The 24,181-nt window shown below is 44.6% G+C and overlaps 1 protein-coding gene and 1 long non-coding RNA gene across 4 annotated transcripts in view; one reads left to right on the top strand and one right to left on the bottom strand.

Annotated features, from left to right (window-relative positions):
• Window positions 1–22,807, bottom strand: part of LOC142760864 (uncharacterized) — a 63,940-nt gene extending 41,133 nt beyond the window's left edge. For 2 of the 3 annotated variants that reach the window (XR_012883433.1, XR_012883430.1), the window contains exons 1-2: window positions 22,351–22,807; window positions 16,478–16,538 (exon numbers count right to left, since the gene is read on the bottom strand). This is a non-coding gene — a long non-coding RNA (uncharacterized LOC142760864). Of the gene's footprint in view, window positions 1–14,537; window positions 14,594–16,477; window positions 16,539–22,350 lie in introns of all 3 variants that reach the window. The other variant, XR_012883432.1, reaches the window with a different exon arrangement.
• A 47-nt stretch (window positions 22,808–22,854) lies between these two features.
• The window catches only part of UPF1 (UPF1 RNA helicase and ATPase), a 123,893-nt gene continuing 122,566 nt past the window's right edge, over window positions 22,855–24,181 (top strand). Inside the window, exon 1 of the mRNA XM_075864032.1 lies at window positions 22,855–23,219. Within this exon, the coding sequence (XP_075720147.1) occupies window positions 23,049–23,219 (171 nt within the window). The 5' untranslated portion in view covers window positions 22,855–23,048. The remainder of the gene's footprint in view (window positions 23,220–24,181) is intronic.

Consider the following 24,181-nt stretch of genomic DNA (forward strand, 5'->3'; position numbering starts at 1 on the left):
TTTTGTATATGTGTGTGTGTATATGTGTGTGTTTGTGCATATGTGTATAGGTTTGTGTGTATATGTTTGTGTGTGTTTTTGTATACGTGTGTGTTTGTGTATATGTGTGTGTGTTTGTGTATATATGTGTGTGTGTTTGTGTATATATGGGTGTGTGTTTGTGTATATATGGGTGTGTTTGTGTATATATGGGTGTGTTTGTGTATATGTTTGTGTGTATATGTTTGTGTATGTGTTTGTGTATATATGGGTGTTTGTGTACATGTGTTTGTGTATATGTTTGTGTGTATGTGTTTGTGTGTTTATGTGTGTGTTTGTGTAATATATGGGTGTGTGTTTATATGTGTTTGTGTATTTGTTTGTGTGTGTGTAGGTGAGTATAAGTATCGGTATTGTTCACATTGATAACTTTTTTTTTATGTTGTTGCAGATTTCGATGTACCAATTGGACTACATCTTCGATTCGTTGGACTACTGCGTAGATCTACGTTTTTTGAAAATTTTAATAAAATGGTTAACGAGGGTTTTGTTGGGGATTTCTTATTTCAATAAAAAAAAATTGTCTTTGTGTTTTTTTTTCAAACTTTATTAGTGCCTAGATAATTGTAGTTGGCTGATTGACAGCGTCCATTATTAAGGCGGTACTTAGTGTTAGCCGGTGCAGAGGCTAGCACTAACCACCCATTATTACCCCGGTACCCACCACCACCAGGGGTGCCGGGAAGAGCTTGGTACGATCCAGTACCCGACCATCTGTTGTGATGGTCGGGTACTGGGGCGGCCGTAGGCTGGTATTATGAGGCTGGGAAGGGCCAAAAACAGTGGACCTTCCCACCCTTGTAATGCTAGGCTGCTGCTGCTGCTGTGTTGTATCGGGCTGGTTATAAAAATGTGGGGGACCCCCACGTCGTTTTTTTTTTAAATCTAACAATAGACGTTGGGTCCCCCACATTTTTAATAACCAGCCATATACAAGGCCGCAGCAGCCTGGCATTACACGGGTGGGTGGGGCCACTGGTTTTGTCCATTCCCAGGGCAATAACACTGTGTTGGATGTGGCTGGTTATGATAAATTGGGTGGAACCCCATGTCTTTTTAATAAAAATAATAAATAAATAATAAAAAAAATTACGTGGGGGTCCCCCCCATTTTTATAACCAGCCAGATACAACAAAGCAGCAGCAGCCTAGCATTACAAGGGTGGGAAGGTCCACGGTTTTTGGCCCTTCCCAGCCTCATAATACCAGCCTGCGGCCGCCCCAGATCCCGACCATCGCAACAGATGGTCGGGTACTGGATCGTACCCAGCTCTTCCCGGCACCCCTGGTGGTGGTGGGTAGGGGTAATAATGGTGTTTAGTGTTAGCCTCTGTACCGGCTAACACTAAGCCTCCCCTTAGTAATGGACCTTGTCACTCAGACAGCGACCATTACTAAAGTGATAGTAATAAAACTTGAAAAGAAAAGACAAAGATATAGATAAAATATTTTATTGAAATAAAGCACCCCCAACACAACCCTCATTAACCATTTTATTGATGAAAAAAAAAGCGTCATCTAAGTAGTCCTCGAAACCGACGTAGTCCAAACACCAAACCTGTAAAAAATCAAAAATATTTAAAAAAAAAATGAAATAAAACATGTCGTAGGCTTAGTTTCACTTTCATGTGTGATACTGACTGTTATACCATGTATAGAAGCCTGCGGCAAAGTTGGCTTAGATACAGGGCGCCAGCAGACAGTATCATACATGGCCATACAGACATCTATACAAACAAACATACATGCACATATACACATACAAACATGACAACATACATACATACAAGCAAACATACATACATACATACATACAAGCAAACATACATACATACAGTGGAGGAAATAAGTATTTGATCCCTTGCTGATTTTGTAAGTTTGCCCACTGTCAAAGACATGAACAGTCTAGAATTTTTAGGCTAGGTTAATTTTACCAGTGAGAGATAGATTATATAAAAAAAAATAAAAAAAATAACATTGTCAAAATTATATATATTTATTTGCATTGTGCACAGGGAAATAAGTATTTGATCCCTTTGGCAAACAAGACTTAATACTTGGTGGCAAAACCCTCGTTGGCAAGCACAGCAGTCAGACATTTTTAGTAGTTGATGATGAGCTTTGCACACATGTTAGATGGAATTTTGGCCCACTCCTCTTTGCAGATCATCTGTAAATCATTAAGATTTCGAGGCTGTCGCTTGGCAACTCGGATCTTCAGCTCCCTCCATAAGTTTTCGATGGGATTAAGGTCTGGAGACTGGCTAGGCCACTCCATGACCTTAATGTGCTTCTTTTTGAGCCACTCCTTTGTTGCCTTGGCTGTATGTTTCGGGTAATTGTCGTGCTGGAAGACCCAGCCACGAGCCATTTTTAATGTCCTGGTGGAGGGAAGGAGGTTGTCACTCAGGATTTGACGGTACATGGCTCCATCCATTCTCCCATTGATGCGGCGAAGTAGTCCTGTGCCCTTAGCAGAGAAACACCCCCAAAACATAATGTTTCCACCTCCATGCTTGACAGTGGGGACGGTGTTCTTTGGGTCATAGGCAGCATTTCTCTTCCTCCAAAAACGGCGAGTTGAGTTAATGCCAAAGAGCTAAATTTTAGTCTCATCTGACCACAGCACCTTCTCCCAATCACTCTCAGAATCATCCAGATGTTCATTTGCAAACTTCAGATGGGCCTGTACATGTGCCTTCTTGAGCAGGGGGACCTTGCGGGCACTGCAGGATTTTAATCCATTACAGCGTAATATGTTACCAATGGTTTTCTTGGTGACTGTGGTCCCAGCTGCCTTGAGATCATTAACAAGTTCCCCCCGTGTAGTTTTCGGCTGAGCTCTCACCTTCCTCAGGATCAAGGATACCCCACGAGGTGAGATTTTGCATGGAGCCCCAGATCGATGTCGATTGACAGTCATTTTGTATGTCTTCCATTTTCTTACTATTGCACCAACAGTTGTCTCCTTCTCACCCAGCGTCTTACTTATGGTTTTGTAGCCCATTCCAGCCTTGTGCAGGTCTATGATCTTGTCCCTGACATCCTTAGAAAGCTCTTTGGTCTTGCCCATGTTGTAGAGGTTAGAGTCAGACTGATTAATTGAGTCTGTGGACAGGAGTCTTTTATACAGGTGACCATGTAAGACAGCTGTCTATAATGCAGGCACCAAGTTGATTTGGAGCGTGTAACTGGTCTGGAGGAGGCTGAACTCTTAATGGTTGGTAGGGGATCAAATACTTATTTCTCTGTGCACAATGCAAATAAATATATATAATTTTGCCAATGTGATTTTCTTTTTTTTTAATATATATAATCTATCTTTCACTGGTAAAATTAACCTAGCCTAAAAATTCTAGACTGTTCATGTCTTTGACAGTGGGCAAACTTACAAAATCAGCAAGGGATCAAATACTTATTTCCTCCACTGTACATACAAACATACATACATACATGCAAACATACATACATGCAAACATACATGCACATGCAAACATACATGCACATATACACATACATGCACATATACACATACAAGCACATATACACATACATACAAGAAAACATACATACAAGCAAACATACATGCAAACATACATACATGCAAACATACATACATGCAAACATACATACATACATGCAAACATACATACATGCAAACATACATGCAAACATACATGCACATATACACATACATGCACATATACACATACAAACATGACAACATACATACATACATGCAAACATACCTACATGAAAACACATACATGAAAACATACACACATACAAACATGACAACATATATACAAGAAAACATACATACATGCAAACATACATACATGAAAACATACATACATACATGAAAACATACATACATGCAAACATACATGCACATATACACATACAAACATGACAACATACATACATGAAAACACATACATGAAAACATACACACATACATACATGACAACATACATACAAGAAAACATACATACATGCAAACATACATACATACATGAAAACATACATACATGCAAACATACATGCACATATACACATACATACATGAAAATATACATACAAGCAAACATACATACATACATACATACATACAAGCAAACATACATGCATGCAAACATACATACATGCAAACATACATACATGCAAACAAACATGAACACATACATGCACATATACACATACATGCACATATACACATACAAACATGACAACATACATACAAGAAAACATACATACATACATACATGACAACATACATACAAAAATAAACTCACCTAAGACGTTCCCACGAAGAGCTGAACGGTCCAGTCACTTTTCTTCTCCCATTCACAATAACAGAGCGGTGGGCGCAGATGACGTAATCACGTGGGCCTGATATGATTACGTCATCTGCGCCACAACGCATTGTTACTATGAATGCGAGCGGCGCCAAGAAGAAGGAAGATGGCAAGTGACGGGACCGTTCAGAGCGCCGTTAGAACGTCTTAGGTGAGTTTATTTTTTTTATATATTTTTAGTTGTTCGCCGGGTGCTGATACAGCACCGATGCGGCGGGTACAAAAATGTAGTGACAGGGTGGGGGAGGGAAAAGTGGCTTGCCGAAACGGGGTGAGTGTAGTGTAGTGTAGTGTACAGTACATTCACGGTAAGTTCGTCTCAATCGGGCTTACCATGCCCGCTTGAGACGAACATTCTCCCGATGTTGCTAGAACTACAGTATCTAGCAACATCGGGAGCGCGCACACTGCAGAGCAGAGCGGCTTGATTGACATCGAGCCGCTCACGCCACTTTTTAGAAAAGATAACCAGCACTTGCTGAGTTATCAAGTGTAAAAAAAAGGCACTTAGGAAATGAATTTTTAAACATTTTTAACACCAAATTTTTTTAAAATTCATTTCCTTCTTAGAATGTCTAAAAAAAAAAATTTGAGTCAACTTGGGACAACCCCTTTAATCTTTTCCTTTTATTAGCCAGTCTCAGATATGGCTTTTTCTTTGCAACTCTGCCCTGAAGGCCAGCATCCCGGAGTCACCTCTTTACTGTAGACGTTGACATCGGCGTTTTGCGGGTACTATTTAATGAAGCTGCCAGTTGAGGACCTGTGAGGCGTCTATTTCTTAAACTAGAGACTCTAATGTATTTGTCTTGTTGCTCAGTTGTGCAGCGGGGCCTCCCACTTCTCTTTCTACTCTGGTTAGAGCCTGTGTGTGCTGTCCTCTGAAGGGAGTAGTACACACCGTTGTAGGAAATCTTCAGTTTCTTGACAATTTCTCGCGTGGAATAGCCTTAATTTCTAAGAACAAGAATAGACTGTCGAGTTTCACATGAAAGCTCTCTTTTTCTAGCCTTTTGGAGAGTTTAATCGAACCCACAAATGTAATGCTCCGGATTCTCAACTAGCTCAAAGGAAGGTCAGTTTTATAGCTCCTCTAAACAGCAAAACTGTTTACAGCGGTGCTAACATAATTGCACAAGGGTTTTCAAGTGTTTTCTAATCATCTAATAGCCTTCTAACACAGTTAGCAAACACAATGTACCATTAGAACACTGGAGTGATGGTTGCTGGAAATGGGCCTCTATACACCTATGTAGATATTGCATTAAAAACCAGACGTTTGCAGCTAGAATAGTCATTTAGCACATTAACAATGTATAGTGTATTTCTGATTAATTTAATGTTATCTTCATCGAAAAAAACTGTGCTTTTCTTTCAAAAATAAGAAAATTTCTAAGTGGCCCTAAACTTTTGAACGGTAGTGTATATATATATATATATAGACACACACATTAACCCTTTCATGCCGACAATCTGTAGATTCACGTCCTATTCACATATACCCCGTGCAGATAGTACTCTGCAGACTTATCCTTCTTCCATCATAGCGCTGGGGAGATCGCTCTGACGCCGGTGGTGTCAGTGTCCGCGGCTCCCCAGCAACCTGTTCTCTGACAGCCGAACCGATTGCTACAGAGAATATGATCACCATTTTTAACTGTTTCCCGACCGCCCACATTAAATTCACGTCGGCGCTTGCTGGGCTCTGTCCAGCGCCAACGTGAATTCACAGTGGGTGTTAGGGTATGATCACACGCAGTCTTTTCAGGCGTAATTCGGGCGTATTACGCTTCGAATTACGCCTGAAAAAAATGCCCCTAATACTCTTACAAACATCTGCCCATTGCTTTCAATGGCAATTACGATGTTTTGTTCCCATGAGCCTTTATTTTACGCGTCGCTGTGAATATACGGTGCGTAAAATGACGGCTCGTCAAAAGAAGTGCAGGACACTTCTTCTGACGTTTTTGGAGGCATTTTTCATTGACTCCAGTGGCTTAAAAACGTCTGAAAATCAGGAGCTGTTTTCCCTTGACGGTTTTTGTTACGCGTGTGCTACCCTTAACACCTGTTAACCCCTGCCTCTGGTCCCGGAGACATGATTGGGACCTGATTGGTTCAGATCCCGATCATGTGATCACAGGGAAAGTTTGTTGTAGCAACAAACTGGAAAGTTTGTTGCTACAACAAACTTTCCCGGGGACCAATGGCGGGTGCTGCCGTCGGTTGCATGGCAAAACCGGAGGCCATACAACGGCCTCTGGGTCTGCCATGCACGGAATCCTATGAGGAATCCTATGAGGACCAGCCGGAGGCTATCAGTGCTGCAGGTCTAAAAGTTTTTAAAAAAAATAATGCTTTTTTCCTATAATAAGTCTTTTATTATTGGAAAAAAATTAAAACGTTAAAAAAGTACACATATTTGGTATCACCGCGTTCGTAACGACCCAAACTATAAAACTATAATATTATTTTTCCCGCACGGTGAATACCGCAAATTTTTAAAAAAAAACAAGAATCACTATTTTTTTGGTCATCACTCCTCCCAAAATATAGAATAAAAAGTGATCAAAAAGTCGCATGTACCCCAAAACAGTACCAATAAAAACTACAATCGATCCCGCAAAAAACAATCATACACAGATTTTTTGACTGAAAAATAAAAAAATTATGGCTCTTAGAATATGGTGACATAAAATCTAAATAATTTTATAGAAAAGTGATTTTATTGCGCAAACATCACAAAACATAAAAATCGTAATCGTATCGAACCGCAGAATAAAGTAAAATGTCATTTATAGCGCACGGTGAACACTGTAAAAAAAAAAAAAAAGACAAAAAACATTGTCAAAATGTGTGTGTTTTTTGATACTTTGCTTGCCAAAAAAATCTAATAAAAAGTGATGTTTCCTAAAATTGTACCAATGAAAACTACAGATTGTAACTGAACAAATAAGGGTATGTGCACACGGTAGCAGGCTTTTATGTCTGAAAAGACAGAGTGTTTTCAGGAGAAAACAGCTGCCTCGTTTCAGACGTAAATGCTCCTCCTCGCATTTTGCGAGGCTTCTCTCACAGCCGTAAATTTTGAGCTGTGCTTCATTGAGTTCAATGAAGAACGGCTCAAATTACGTCTGAAAGAAGTGTCCTGCACTTCTTTTGACGAGGCTGTATTTTTATGCGTCGCCGTTTGACAGCTGTCAAACGACGACGCGTAAATGACAGGTTGTCTGCACAGTACTTCGGCAAACCCATTCAAATGAATGGGCAGATGTTTGCCGACGTATTGTAGTAGAAATTGTGTAGAGCGTTCTAAAAGCGGATAACATCCGGCACCATTTATCAGTGCGACACAGGCCACATATCTATGAATTATTATTTATTTACCCCATTATTATACCCTCTTATTATGCCCTGATGTACTCTGCCCAGCTTACATATGCCCCCACATTATAAACTGAAATACCAGCAAAACTCCAAACCGAACTACTACCAAGCAACATCTGCGCTCCAAAAGCCAAATGGCGCTCCCTCCCTTCTGAGCTCTGCCGTGTGTACAAACAGCAGTTTATTACCACATATAGGGTATTGCCGTAATCGGGAGAAATAGCTTTACAAGTTTTGGGGTGCTTTTTATTCCTTGTAAAAAATTTATTTTTTTATATTTTTTCAGAAAAAAAGTAGATTTTCATTTTCACAGACAAACTCCAATAAATATAGCTAAAGAACTGTGGGGTCAAGATGCTAACTATACCCCTAGATAAATCCCTTGAGGTGTGTAGTTTCCAAAACATGTCACTTTTGGGGAGTTTCCACTGTTTTGGCACCACAAATCCTCTTCAAACCTGACATGGTGCCTAAAATATATTCTAAAAAAAGAAGGAGGCCCCAAAATACTCTAGGTGCTCCTTTGCTTCTGAGGCCGGTGCTTCAGTCCATTACCACACTAGGACCACATGTGGGATATTTCTAAAAACTGCAGAATCTGGGCAATAAATATTGAGTTGCGTTTCTCTCGTAAAACCTTCTGTTACAGAATATTTTTTTTATTACAAATGAATTTCGGCAAAAAAAAATTAAATTTGTAAATTTCACCTCTACTTTGCTTTAATTCCTGTGAGACGCCTAAATGGTTAAAACACTTTCTGAATGCTGTTTTGAATACATTGAGGGGTGCAGTTTTTAAAATGGGGTGATTTATGGGGTCTATCTAGTAGATAAGGCTATCAAAGCCACTTCAGAACTGAACGGGTCCTTGAAAAAATAGCCTTTTGAAATTCTCTTGAAAATGTCAGAAATTGCTGCTAAAGTTCGAAGCCTTGTAATGTCCTAGAAAAATTAAATAATGTTAAAAAAATGATGCAAATATAAAGTAGACATATGGGGGATGTTAATTAGCAAAAATTTTGTGTGGTATTACTATCTGTTTTACAAGCAGATACATTTAAAATGAGAAAAATCATAATTTTTGCAAATTTTCATTAAATTTTAGTGTTTTTCACAAATAAGCAATGAATTTATTGACCAAATTTTTCCACTAACATAAAGTACAATATGTCACGAGAAAACAATCTCATAATCGGTTAGATAGGCAAAAGCATTTGTAAAGGATCTGCCAGGCACTACGTCTGGGTATACTCCCAGGATTAATCAGTCGACACCTGAGGCCAGACCTCTGAGACTGACACCTGCTCCCACCAATCAGGGTGGCAGGCTCAGGAGTGGGAGAGTCTATCGCGGCCTGGTCAGTCAGAGTTAGCTCCGCCCCCTGTCCATTTATACCTGCCGTTTTCTCTTCCTCCTTGCTTGTTATTCTTCTTGGATTCCTGGCCCCACTGCTGCCTTGCTCCAGCCTGCTTCTGCCGTGCTTCTGCCTTGCTTCAGTTCCGTTTATCCTGCGTTGCTCTGCCCCTGGCTTGCTTCTGCTCCATGCTCCAGTTTGTATATTCCACTACTTCCTGATCCTGACTGGCTCATTCACCGCTCCGTTTCCTCGTGGCGTTCCGTGGGCTACTGTATTCCCTTGCGTGTTCCCTGTTTGTACTCCCTTGCACTTAGACAGCGTAGGGACCGCCGCCAAGTTGTACCCCGTCGCCTAGGGCGGGTCGTTGCAAGTAGGCAGGGAGAGGGCGGTGGGTAGATTAGGGCTCACTTGTTCCCTTCACCTCCTTCCTGCCATTACATAATAACAAGCCCTTACCTAGTCTACCATTTCTTCTACACTGACGCTATTATGGACCCCCTTGAGACCCTGACCCAGCAGATGCAGGGCCTCTCCCTACAGGTCCAGGCCCTGGCTCAGAGGGTCAATCAGTCTGACGCTGCCTTTGTAGTACCCCTCACCTCACCTTTAGAACCCAACCTCAAGTTACCTGACCGGTTCTCAGGGGACAGTAAGACTTTTCTCTCCTTCCGGGAGAGTTGCAGACTTTATTTCCGCCTAAGACCTCACTCCTCAGGTTCCGAGAACCAGCGGGTGGGTATCATTATATCCCGACTCCAGGAAGGGCCCCAAGAGTGGGCCTTCTCCTTGGCTCCTGACGCCCCTGAACTTTCCTCTGTTGATCGGTTTTTCTCTGCCCTCGGTCTAATTTACGACGAGACTGACAGGACTGCCTTAGCCGAGAGTCAGCTGGTGACCTTACGTCAGGGTAGGAGACCTGTTGAGGAATACTGTGCTGATTTTAGAAAGTGGTGCGTAGCTTCTCGGTGGAACGACCCGGCCCTAAAGTGCCAGTTTAGGTTAGGATTATCTGACGCCCTGAGGGATCTGCTGGTTAGCTACCCCTCTTCTGACTCCCTAGACCAGGTTATGGCCCTAGCAGTACGACTTGACCGACGTCTCAGGGAACGTCAGCTTGAACGTTTCAATGTTTTCCCCTCTGACTGCCCTGCGATTCCCCCCGAGGTCCCGTCTCCTCGCTCTTCCACGGAGGACTCGGAGGTACCTATGCAACTCGGGGCCTCCATGTCCCCTCGACAACGTAGAGAGTTTCGCAGGAAGAATGGTCTCTGCTTCTAATGTGGGGACGACAAGCATCTACTGAACACCTGTCCCAGGCGCAAGAATAAGCAGCCGGAAAACTTCCGCGCCTAAGTGATCATCGGGGAGGTCACTTGGGCGCACAGGTATTTCCCGTTAATACTAAACGCAATAAGATTTTGCTTCCCTTTCAGGTCTCGTTTGCTGGCCGGTCTGCCACTGGCAGTGCCTTCGTGGATTCGGGCTCATCTGCTAATATCATGTCTGTGGAATTTGCTATGTCTCTAAAGATGCCTTTTATTGATTTACCTTATCCTATCCCGGTAGTGGGTATCGACTCCACTCCTCTTGCTAATGGTTATTTTACTCAGCATACTCCTGTTTTTGAACTCCGTGTTGGCTCCATGCATTTGGAGCAGTGCTCTGTACTGGTGATGCAGGGATTATCGTCCGATCTGGTATTAGGTCTTCCCTGGTTGCAGCTGCATAATCCCACGTTTGATTGGAATACTGGGGATCTCACCAAATGGGGTAGTGAATGCCTGATGTCATGTCTTTCGGTTAACTCTATTTCTCCCCGGGAGGAGGTAAACACGCTTCCTGAGTTTGTTCAGGACTTCGCTGATGTGTTTTCTAAGGAGGCCTCCGAGGTGTTGCCCCCTCATAGAGATTACGATTGCGCCATTGTGCCAAGCTTCCTAAGGGGAGGATATTTAATCTTTCATGTCCTGAACGTAAAGCTATGAGGGAGTATATCCAAGAATGCCTGGCCAAGGGTTTCATTCGCCCCTCGACTTCTCCTGTAGGTGCTGGCTTCTTCTTCGTGGGGAAGAAGGATGGTGGTCTTAGGCCGTGCATTGATTATCGGAACTTAAATAAGGTCACAGTAAGGAACCAGTATCCCCTTCTTTTGATTCCGGATCTTTTTAATCAGGTTCAGGGGGCCCAATGGTTCTCTAAGTTCGATCTACGGGGGGCATATAACCTTATCCGCATCAAAGAGGGGGATGAGTGGAAAACTGCGTTCAACTCGCCCGAAGGTCATTTCGAATACCTAGTCATGCCCTTTGGGTTGTGTAATGCCCCTGCCGTCTTCCAGAATTTTATTAATGAAATTCTGAGAAATTACCTGGGTAATTTTCTTGTAGTGTACCTTGATGACATACTGGTGTTTTCCAAGGACTGGTCCTCGCACGTGGAGCATGTCAGGAAGGTCCTCCAGGTCCTTCGGGAAAATAATCTGTTTGCGAAGACCGAAAAATGTGTGTTTGGGGTACAGCAGATACCATTCTTAGGTCAAATCCTCACTCCTCATGAATTCTGCATGGACCCTGCCAAGGTTCAGGCTGTGGCGGAATGGGTCCAACCTGCCTCCCTGAAGGCGCTACAGTGTTTTTTGGGGTTCGCTAACTATTACAGGAGATTTATTGCCAACTTCTCGGTCGTCGCTAAGCCTCTTACGGACCTCACTCGCAAGGGTGCTGATGTCCTCCATTGGCCCCCTGAGGCCGTCCAGGCTTTTGAGACCCTCAAGAAGTGCTTTATCTCAGCCCCCGTGCTGGTTCAGCCCAACCAAAGGGAGCCATTTATTGTGGAGGTTGACGCGTCCGAGGTGGGAGTGGGGGCCGTCTTGTCCCAGGGTACCAGCTCCCTCACCCATCTCCGCCCCTGTGCTTACTTCTCTAGGAAGTTTTCGCCCACGGAGTGTAACTATGATATTGGCAACCGCGAACTTTTAGCCATTAAATGGGCTTTTGAAGAGTGGCGTCACTTCTTGGAGGGGGCCAGACACCAGGTAACGGTCCTTACTGACCACAAGAATCTGGTTTTCCTAGAATCTGCCCGGAGGCTTAATCCTAGACAAGCTCGTTGGGCACTATTCTTTACCAGATTTAATTTCTTGGTTACCTATAGGGCTGGGTCCAAAAATATTAAGGCTGATGCACTGTCACGTAGTTTCATGGCTAATCCTCCTTCTGAGAAGGATCCTGCTTGTATTTTACCCCCTGGTATAATTGTTTCTGCCACTGATTCTGACTTAGCCTCTGACATCGCGGCTGATCAAGGTTCAGCTCCCGGGAACCTCCCTGGGGACAAACTGTTTGTCCCCCTGCAATACCAGCTAAGGGTACTCAGGGAAAACCATGACTCCGCTCTATCTGGTCATCCTGGCATCTTGGGTACCAAACTCCTCATTACCAGAAACTATTGGTGGCCTGGGTTGCCTAAAGACGTTAGGGCTTACGTCGCCGCTTGTGAGGTCTGTGCTAGGTCCAAGACCCCTAGGTCCCGACCTGCGGGCTTACTACGTTCCTTGCCCATTCCCCAGAGACCTTGGACCCATATCTCCATGGATTTTATCACCGATTTGCCTCCATCTCAGGGCAAGTCGGTGGTGTGGGTGGTAGTAGACCGCTTCAGCAAGATGTGCCACTTTGTGCCCCTTAAGAAACTACCTAACGCCAAGACGTTAGCTTCTTTGTTTGTGAAACACATTCTGCGTCTCCATGGGGCCCCAGTCAATATCGTTTCGGACAGAGGGGTACAATTTGTTTCCTTATTTTGGAGAGCTTTTTGTAAAAAGTTGGAGATTGATCTATCCTTCTCCTCCGCCTTCCATCCCGAAACTAATGGCCAAACGGAAAGGACTAACCAATCCCTGGAACAATATTTAAGGTGTTTCATTTCTGACTGTCAATTTGATTGGGTCTCATTCCGTCCCCTCGCCGAATTTTCCCTGAATAACCGGGTCAGTAACTCGTCAGGGGTCTCCCCGTTTTTCTGTAATTTCGGGTTTAATCCTAGGTTCTCCTCCGTTTCCCCTGGTTGTTCCAATAATCCCGAGGTAGAGGACGTTCATCGGGAACTGTGCACAGTCTGGGCCCAGGTTCAGAAGAACCTAGAGGCGTCCCAGAGCGTACAAAAGATTCAGGCTGATTGTAGACGTTCTGCTAACCCCCGGTTTGTCGTCGGGGATCTGGTGTGGTTGTCGTCGAGGAACTTGCGCCTTAAGGTCCCGTCCAGGAAGTTTGCTCCCCGATTTATTGGACCTTATAAGGTCATTGAAGTCCTCAACCCTGTATCCTTCCGTCTGGAGCTGCCCCCATCCTTTCGCATACACGACGTCTTCCATGCCTCCCTCCTGAAACGCTGCTCCCCGTCCTGGTCCCCCTCGAGGAAACCTCCTGTTCCCGTTCTCACCCCTGAGGGGGTGGAATTCGAGGTGGCCAAGATTGTGGACAGTAGGATGATCCAGGGCTCCCTCCAGTACCTGGTCCATTGGAGAGGATACGGGCCGGAGGAGAGGACTTGGGTACCTGCTCGAGATGTTCACGCTGGGGTATTGATCAGGAGGTTCCACCTTCTCTTCCCCACTAAACCGGGTCCTCTTAGTAAGGGTCCGGTGGCCCCTCATAAAAGGGGGAGTACTGTAAAGGATCTGCCAGGCACTACGTCTGGGTATACTCCCAGGATTAATCAGTCGACACCTGAGGCCAGACCTCTGAGACTGACACCTGCTCCCACCAATCAGGGTGGCAGGCTCAGGAGTGGGAGAGCCTATCGCGGCCTGGTCAGTCAGAGTTAGCTCCGCCCCCTGTCCATTTATACCTGCCGTTTTCTCTTCCTCCTTGCTTGTTATTCTTCTTGGATTCCTGGCCCCACTGCTGCCTTGCTCCAGCCTGCTTCTGCCGTGCTTCTGCCTTGCTTCAGTTCCGTTTATCCTGCGTTGCTCTGCCCCTGGCTTGCTTCTGCTCCGTGCTCCCGTTTGTATATTCCACTACTTCCTGATCCTGACTGTCTCATTCACCACTCCGTTTCCTCGCGGCGTTCCGTGGGCTACTGTATTCCCTTGCGTGTTCCCTGTTTGTACTCCCTTGCACTTAGACAGCGTAGGGACCGCCGCCAAGTTGTACCCCGTCGCCTAGGGCGGGTCGTTGCAAGTAGGCAGGGACAGGGCGGTGGGTAGATTAGGGCTCACTTGTTCCCTTCACCTCCTTCCTGCCATTACAGCATTCCAGAGTTATTACCACATAAAATGACACGTCGGATTTAAAAAAATGGGGCTGGTCCTCAAGGGCCAAAATGACCTTGGTCATGAAAGGGTTAACATATATATACAAACATATAAACATTAGACACATATATACACACACTTACCTTTTCTGTCTTCTGTCATGCAGGCAGTCTGGCTAGGTGGTAGGGGGAGTCACTGCCTATAGAGGGGGGAGCAGAGGTCAGAGAGTCTCCTGGATTCTTCTTTAGTCCCTCCCCCTCTTCTGTCCATCCCGACTGCTATCTCTGTGGTTGTATCAAATTACAACAGCAAGCATAAGGCCATATGCATACGAACGTGTTTTTTGTGGCCACAATTCACCGGCAAATCTGCGGGTGAATTGCGGACCCATTCATTTCTTTAGGTCCCATGCACACGAACATGCTTTTGTGGCCGCAATTCCCCCGAAAATCCACGGGAGAATTGCAGCCCCATTCATTTCTATGGGCCCATGCACATGACCATGGTTTCCACGGTCCGTGCATGGCCCAGGAACCTGGACAGCAGAAGGAACGGACATGTCTTATTACGGCCGTGTTCTGCGGTCCAGGCTCATAGAACTGTGGTTTCCACGGTCCGTGCATTGACCGGAAACCCGGACCGCAAAAAGATTGGACATGTCATTATACGGTCCGGGCTCATTGAAATCAATGTGTATAAGGTCCGTGAATTGCGGGCGGCCCACGGATGACACTCCGCGGCCGTCCGTGCCGCAATCACGGGCAGTGCACAATGCTACGGTCGTGTGCATGATGCCTAAGCTCCCTTTGCAGTGAAGACAGGAGGGGGAGGCTGGATCTTTAGGGTATGTTCACACGCTGAGAGGCAGTTACGTGTGAAAAGACAGACTGTTAACAGCTGCCTCGTTTCACACGTAAATGCTCCTCCTCGTAATTTACGAGGCGTCTGAGACGCTCGTAAACCTTGAGCCGTGCTTCATTGATTTCAATGAAGAACGGCTCAAATTACGTGGCAAAGAAGTGCCCTGCACTTCTTTGCCGAGGCAGTATATTTACGGGTCGTCGTTTGACAGCTGTCAAACGACGACTCGTAAATAACAGGTCGTCTGCACAGTACGTCGGCAAACCCATTCAAATGAATGGGCAGATGTTTGCCGACGTATTGTAGCCCTATTTTCAGACGTAAAACGAGGCATAATACACCTCGTATACGTCTGAAATTTGGCCGTGTGAACATACCCTTATGGGTGTCGATATAGGCAGAAAGGCACAAGGAACACTAGTGGTCGATGATAGATTGTATTGGCTCCTTGAAAGGTGCTGATGCTACATGGTCATGTGTCCGTTTTCATGCTTCTTCAAATCATGCAGAGAGCTGATGGGTTGTAAGGGAGACGCTGTGAACAGCAGGTCTGGGGTCTCTATTGAGAAGTGGGGGTCTTTTCTGGGATCTGTGTTGGAAGAGGGTCTGAGTTGGAAGGGGGTCTGCTCTGGGGTCTGTTTTGGAGGGGGGCTCTGATCTGGGGTCTGTTTTGGAGGGGGTGTATGCTCTGAGGTCTGTATTGAGGGGAGGTCTGGGTTCTGTATTGATAAAGGGGGTCTGGTCTGTATTGAGGGGGGTTGACCAATGGGGAGGAGTCTGTGTAATAGAGGGAGGACTGTAAGGAGCAGTCTATGTAAGCGAAGGGGCCATGTATAGCAGTGTATGCACAGTTTGGGAATCCTACGGGAGGTCTTAGGCTGAATTCATACTGGGGCAGAAATTCTTATGCGTTTGCTTGACTTTGTGTATGCTGGATGTGGGTGGGGGCTGTGAGTTATGTGACCCCCCGATCGTACATTACACAGCACCCTACCAACCTTGTCCCATTCTCCATAACAAGGAATCATAACATTAGCTAAAAAATAAAAACATATAATTCTTCAGACAATTTAAGGAAGCAGATAATTCTTGAAAGAAAATGGATTGTTTGATACAAGATGGATACAACATGAAGTCACATAACCATACTTTCAAAATGGAGTCACATAAACAAATTTTACTCACTTTCACAACACAGCAATAAACAGTTCTGTGTTTTTACCTCATTTGTGCCCGTAGATGTATATTTACAAGTTCAAGAGCACTGGGCTTCTTCCCTACAACTGAAGAAAATACAGATGTCAGATGCTATGGGGTTTTAATAAACATGACCTGTACTCTATGATCCAAGGTGCCCATGAGACGATGCGGAAGTTGGTTTCTTATTCGTCCAGTTTCTTATTCAAGGGGAAAGTATTTTTTTTTTTTTACTGGTTGAGTAACTATATAAAACTTATTTTATTGATAAATTACAATAATTCGGGTGCCCTGAGGAGAAAAAAGTTAAAGGCAGCCTGAAAACAGGAATAATTGGCACAAAAATGGGGACCAAGAGTTTAATTTAAAGGGTTAAATGACTTTGAACCACTAAATTCACATTGCCAACACACAGATAGAGCTGTCATGCATCAGATTCAGATGAATTTGGCTAGCCAAAAGTGGTTCTGGGCATAAAACCTGGCATCAAAGAGATTTGAATAAGTAACTGGTGTTTTCGAAGTGGTAAATGATTTTGGGCCACTAATCTCATTCTGCCAACACACAGAGATGTACCGCATCAAATTAAGTCTAGGCTGGCCCAAAGTGGTTCTGGGGATAAAAGCTGGCATCAACTGAAACCTACTGATTTGAATAATTATTTTCAAAGTTTTAAATGACTTTAAGGGCTTATTCACTGATTCATTGATTTTCACGCGCGTCGCACGGACCTATATTAGTCTATGGGGCCGTGTAGACATGTGCGTGATTTTTACGCCGCGTGAGTCCGCGGTGAAAAAGTCACGACATGTCCGTTCTTTCTGCGTTTTTCACGTATCACGCACCCATTGAAGTCAATGGGTGCGTGAGAACCACGCATGTAACACGGAAGCACTTCCGTGGGACAAGCGTGAATCGCGCAACAGCAGTCAAAAGGATGAATGAAAACACCACGTGTTTTTCTGTATACAAACATCCAAATGGAGTGTCATAATGATGGCGGCTGCGCGAAAACCACGCAGCCGCGCATCATATGATGCTGCCACACGGAGCTGTCAAGTGCCTTTTTCGCAGGCAAAACGCAGCGTTTTTTGCGTGCGCAAAAGGCACACGCTCATGTGAATCCAGCCTAAGGGCTTATTTAGACGAACGAGTAATACGTCCGTGCAACGCGCGTGATTTTCACGCGTCTCGCACGGACCTATGTTAGTCTATGGGGCCGTGCAGACTGTCCGTGAGTTTCATGCGTGTGGCCGCTGCGTAAAACTCACGACATGTCCTATATTTGTGCGTTGTTCGCTCATCACGCACCCATTGAAGTCAATGGGTGCGTGAAAATCCCGCGCAGCACACGGAAGCACTTCCGTGTGACGCGCGTGATTCGCGCAACAGCAGTAAAAAGTATGAATGAAAACAGAAAAGCACCACGTGCTTTTCTGTTTACAGTGTCATAATGATGCCGGCTGCGCGAAAATCACGCAGCCACGCATCATATGGTGATGACACACGGAGCTGTTAGATACCTTTTGCGCATGCAAAACGCTGCGTTTTTTGCACGCACAAAACGCACACGCTCGTGTAAATCCGGCCTAAGGGCCACTAATCTAAGGCCGGATTCAGACAAGAGTGTGCTTTTTGTGCACGCAAAAAACGCTGCGTTTTGCCTGCGCAAAAGGCACTTAACAGCTCAGTGTGGCCTCAGCATATGATGCGCGGCTGTGTGCTTTTCGCGCAGCCGCCATCATTATGACACTCTGTTTGGATGTTTATAAATAGAAAAGCACGTGGTGCTTTTCTGTTTTCATTCATCCTTTTCACAGCTGTTGCGCGAATCACGCTGGTCGCACAGAAGTGCTTCCGTGTGGCATGCGCGAAAAAAGCCCAAAGAACGTACATGTCATGACTTTTACGCGGCGGACCAACGTAGCGTAAAGATCACGCACATGTCTGCACGGCCCCATAGACTAATATAGGTCCGTGCGACGCGCGTGAAAATCACGCACGTTGCACGGACGTATATCCCGTTCATCTGAATAAGCCCTAACAATGTCAACACACAGATAGGGAGGCCCTGCATAAAAATCTGTTGAATTGCGGCTGGGTCTAGGTGGTTGTGAGCATTAAAATGGGCAGATAGAAACTTTTTACTGATTTGAATAAGTAACTGGTGGACATTCGGGAGCGCGCTGAGGACTTCAACCAATCATCACCAGTCCAGGCATAGCTCAAAGCTATCCCGGACAGATTTCAGGCGCTGTTGCCGATAGTCTGGCGCATGGCCCGCTATGCGCCACTTTTGACCTAACACTTTGTCCCCACCTGTATCTATAGAAAGACACAGCATCTTGTTTTCCTTGTGGACCTCATTCCTTGCCGAGTTATCTAAGTTATTTAAGTTACAGAAGTGTACTCCCTCACCTTCTCTCTAAATCCGACATAACCCGAGATGTAAGCGCGAAATGTTAAACAAACATTTAACAAAACAAAAAACGTATAACTCAGACAGATGCCAATCGTCACTATTAGACTCCCATTATAAAAAAAAACACCTATACATCACAGCCATCCAGTGAAAAAAAAACGTATGTTAAACTTATACGTTTTTTTTTTAGGTTTGAAGTCTTTGAGCGACAGATGATCGACGGATGACATCCATCAAAGACATCCGTCGACCATCTGTCGCCCATTGACTTAGAAAAATGTATACTTTTTTACTGGGAGGTTGTGACGGCGGTCATTAAGGGCCTTTATTCTAAGCCGTCGCCTTTTCACGGCGGCCTAATCAACGACCTGCACGGGTGTCCCCTGCAGGCTGGCGCGGGGGCTCGGCTGTCTAATGACAGCCGGGCTCCTGCTCCAACGGTAGCAATCACCGTTTAACCCCTCAAATGCCGCAGTCATTAGCTGCATTCTTCATTTCAGTAGTTTACAGACGGAGGGAGCTCCCTCTGTTACCCATCGGCGGCCCGCAAATGCAATTGCAGGCATCCAACGGGGTGCCATGGCAGCCGGGGCCTAACAAAGGCATGAGGAATGGCCTAATAGATGCCTGTCAGTTTTATACTGACAGGCAGTAATGCTTTGATATACGAAGTATACCAAAGCATTATATCTGCGATCTAAAGATCGCGTAGTGAAGTCCCCTACTGGTACTAAAAAAGTAATTAACGTGAAATAAAAATTCATAAAAGATACACATAAAATTAGTATTATTTAGTAAAAGTGTAAAAATAATATAAAAACGACAAATATATGATATCCCCGCAATTGTAATGATTCAAAAACTGAAGTTAGCATATTATTTAAACAGCCTCTGTCACCACATTATAAGTGGCCTATCTTGTACATAATATGATCGGCGCTGTAATGTAGATTACAGCAGTGTTTTTTATTTAGAGCAACGATCATTTTTGACAGAGTTATGACCTATATTCGCTTTATGCTAATGACTTTCTTAATGGACAACTGGGCGTGTTTTACTTTTTGACCAAGTGGGCGTTGTACAGAGGAGTGTATGACGCTGATCAATCAGCGTCATACACTTCTCTCGATTCATTTACACTGCACATAGTGATCTAGCTAGATCATGCTGTGCTGTCACTTACTCACACATTAACATTACTGAAGTGTCTTGAGAGTGAATAGACATCACCTCCAGCCAGGACACGATGTCGCTTCACACTCCCGACACGGTAACGTTTTTGTGGGACTTACAGAACAGCAAGTATAATCTCAATGTAAATGACAGCTTACAGTGAGATCACGCTTGCTCTGTGAGTAAGGGCCTGTTCACATCAGCATTGGCTTTCCGTTCCAGGGTTACGTCGGAGGTTTCCTTCGGGTGAACCCCGCAACGGAAAGTCAAACTGAAACCACAGCTTCTGTTTCCGTCACCATTGATATCAATGGTGACGGAAACATTGCTAATGGTTTACGTTCGTCATCATTCCGGCAGGTTTCCGTCGACTGCGCTATTGATTCCGTCGGAAGAACGGAAATCTGCCGGAATGTTGACGAACGGAAACCATTAGCAATGTTTCCGTCACCATTGATATCAATGGTGACTGAAACGGAAGCTGTGGTTTCAGTTTCACTTTCTGTTGCTGGGTTCACCCGACAGAAACCTCTGATGGAACCCTGGAACGGAAAGCGAATAGTGAGGTGAACAGGCCCCAAGTCCCACACCAACGTTAGCGAAGTGTCAGGATTATGAATAGACATCCCGTCCTGGTTGGACGCGATGTCTATTCACTGTCAAGACACTTCAGTAATATTAATGTGTGTATATGTGACAGCACATCGTGAACAACGCAGGATCACTATGTGCAGAGTAAATGAATGGAGAGAAGTGTATGACGCTGATTGGTCACAGATTGATACACTTCTCTCCACAACGCCCACTTGGTCAAAAGTAAAACACGCCCAGTTGTCTATTAAGAAACTCATTAGCATAAATCTAAAGTTGCTCATAACTCCGTCAAAATGTATTGTTTTTCTAAATAAAAACCACTGCTGTTATCTACATTACAGCGGCGATCTGATCTTTTAATGTGGTGACAGAGCCTCTTTAAAGAGGCTCTGTCACCAGATTCTCAAACCCCTATCTCCTATTCCATGTGATCGGCGCTGCAATGTAGAGAACAGTAACGTTTTTTAATTTTAAAAACGTTCATTTTTGGCCAAGTTATGAGCTATTTTATATATATGCAAATGAGCTTTGAAATGGACAACTGGGTGTGTTTTTTTTCGTATGTCCAACTGGGCGTGTATTGTGTTTTTAACTGGGCGTGTTTACGTGTATGACGCTGACCAATCAGTGACCAGTCAGCGTCATACACTCCTCTCCATTCATTTACACAGCACATAGTGTTCTTACTAGAACGATGTGCAGCCACATACACAAGTGTCCTGATAATGAATACACATGACCATCCAGCCTGGACGTCATGTGTATTCAGAATCCTGACACTTCTGAATCTTTTCTGTGAGATTCCAGCAAGGGAAACGAAATCTCGTTTACCTCGTGATCTCGCGAGATTACGCGTGGCTTGCTGGAATCTCACAGAAAAGATTCAGAGGTGTCAGGATTCTGAATACACGACGTCCAGGCTGGAGGTCATGTTTATTCATCATCAGGACACTTGTGTATGTGGCTGCACATCGTTCTAGTAAGAACACTATGTGCTGTGTAAATGAATGGAGAGGAGTGTATGACGCTGACTGGTCACTGATTGGTCAGCGTCATACACGTAAAAACGCCCAGTTAAAAACACAATACATGCCCAGTTGGACATAACGAAAAAAAAACGCCAAGTTGTCCATTTCAAAGCTCATTTGCATATATATAAAATAGCTCATAACTTGGCCAAAAATGAACGTTTAAAAAAAACAAAAAAACTTTGCTGTTATCTACATTGCAGCGCCGATCACATGCAATAGGAGATAGGGATTTGAGAATCTGGTGACAGAGCCTCTTTAAACTGCAAGGTGATCGCCGTAAAAAAAACAATGGCAAAATTGCTATTTTTTTTCCATTCCTCCAAAAGAATAATAATAAAAGGTTAATCAATAAGTCCCATGTACTTGGTATCAATGACGTCCCGCAAAAAACAAGTCCTCATATGGCGACATCGACGGAAAAAAAAAAAGTTATGGCTCTTGGAAAAACAAATAATTTTAATTCAAAAGTATTTTTATTCTGCAAAAGTAGCAAAACATAAAAAAAACGATACATATTTGGTATTGCCATAATCATACCGACCCATAGAACAAAGGTAGCATGTTATTTATGCCGCACGGTAAACAGTGTAAATGTAAAATGCATAGAATGGCTAAATTGCTCTTTTTTTTTTTTATATCCTCCCTCCAAAAAAAAGTTAATAAAAAAATTCTATATACCTCAAAACGGTGCCTTTGAAAAATACAACTCATTGCGCAAAAAACAAGTCCTCATACAGCCAGGTCGATGGGAAAATAGAAAAGTTATAGCGCTTTGAATGGGACTATGGAAAAACTAAAAAAATAATGCTTGGTCATTAGGGACCAGAACGCATGCAGGGGGAAGGGGTTAAAAATCTCTGTGAAATCTTGAAATTTGCCAGCATAAGAGTGAGGCTGGTGTATTTCTTGCAGACTTTGCTGCAGATTTTTCTTATCCTTCCTCATAGATACGCTTCTGGCTTTGGCTCAAAAATCTGCAAGAAATACGCGATATGTGTACTAAGCTTTAAAAAACAGGGTTTATAGCGTTCCCCTCGTATCACTGCAGCTACAATACTCTCCCTTTTCTCCTCCCTTCCAGCCCAGCGTTTTGCGTGTCTCCAAGACAGTGCCTGTTACCCATAGTAACGGGGAGGGGTACGCACCGTGGCGTGCGCATTGACGTCACATTTTCACGCATGCGCGCATCTTTCCTGCACGGCAGCGTGTGACGTCAATTGTGGCGGAGGGTGCTGAATCTTAGGCGGTTGGCTGTACAGCCCGCGTTTGGTGACCGTTAAACGTGAGCAGTTAGAGGTCGAATAGCGAAGCCTTCCCGTTATCGAGCTCTCTGGAAGATCCCGACGTCGCTAGAGGTGCTTTCCAGCCGGTACATCATGAGCGTGGAGGCGTACGGGCCCAGCTCGCAGACTCTCACCTTCCTGGACACGGAGGAGGCCGAGCTTCTCGGGGCCGACACTCAGGGCTCGGAGTTCGAGTTTACCGACTTCACTTTACCCAGCCAGACCCAGACCCAGGGTCAAACCCAGAGCCAGCTTGACGGGCAGGTATGTCTGGCTGCTTCCGGGGTGTAGTGGGGAAGAGAGCGGCCTGCTCTGTCACCTTCGCGCTCACGTGAAGTGTTCGGTTGCCCCGGTGTCATGGGCGCTTCAGCACTGCTGTCACTAGATGCCGGAGTAGTGACACGTGTTCTAGCGCTATGGTAGAGGGTCTGCTGCAACTTTCTTCACTGCGCGCTTCACTTTTGTTGATGTCTGGATGGGACTGTACACTGTATGCTAAGTTCACACTGGCGGTTTTCTGTCCTGTCACTTTTATAGAAAGATGTAGATTAAAATGTTTGACATTAGTGGCGTATTGGTACCATCAGTTATCAGTTTGTTTCTGTTGCTTTGATGGGCAGGATAATGTAGTCTACTGAGCTGTTCTACCCATTAAAGAGATCACAATCCTTATGGGTCACATTAAGGCCTAATGCACACATCTGTTTCCCATCGTATGGCCGCTAATTATGGATCCGTTAAACACGGACCACACACGGATGTCTTCTGTGTTGTCTGTTGTTTCAATGGATCAAATGAAATGGCCCAGACTGTTTTGTCAAAAACGGACAAGAGTTGGACCTGTCCGATTTTTTTTTTGCTGGAACGGCAATCCAGTTCTGTTAAAACATCGGAAGTGTGCATGGCCTTGTAGAAATGAATGCCCTAAATGTCAGATAAGTGTGGGGCACAGAGCTGGGATCCGAATCTATCAAGATTGGAGGTCCCACAACCCCGCCCCCACCTTGTGAGATTGGCGTTTGCCATCGCATCTAGGCGGGGGAATCGGTGCAGAGGCGGTCGGGGTTCTGGAAACAGCCAAGCTGAGCTACGTGTTTCCGTAACTCCCATAGACTTGAATGGGAGTTACGGAAACAGCGCAGCATGGCAAGTTCGGCGATTTCCATAATCTTTGCCACTGAGTTTCTGCACTGGCTCTTTCCGCTTTGTTGATCTTGAATTCTTTG

Source organism: Rhinoderma darwinii, chromosome 1 (assembly GCF_050947455.1).
Source record: "Rhinoderma darwinii isolate aRhiDar2 chromosome 1, aRhiDar2.hap1, whole genome shotgun sequence".
Classification (NCBI taxonomy): domain Eukaryota; kingdom Metazoa; phylum Chordata; class Amphibia; order Anura; family Rhinodermatidae; genus Rhinoderma; species Rhinoderma darwinii.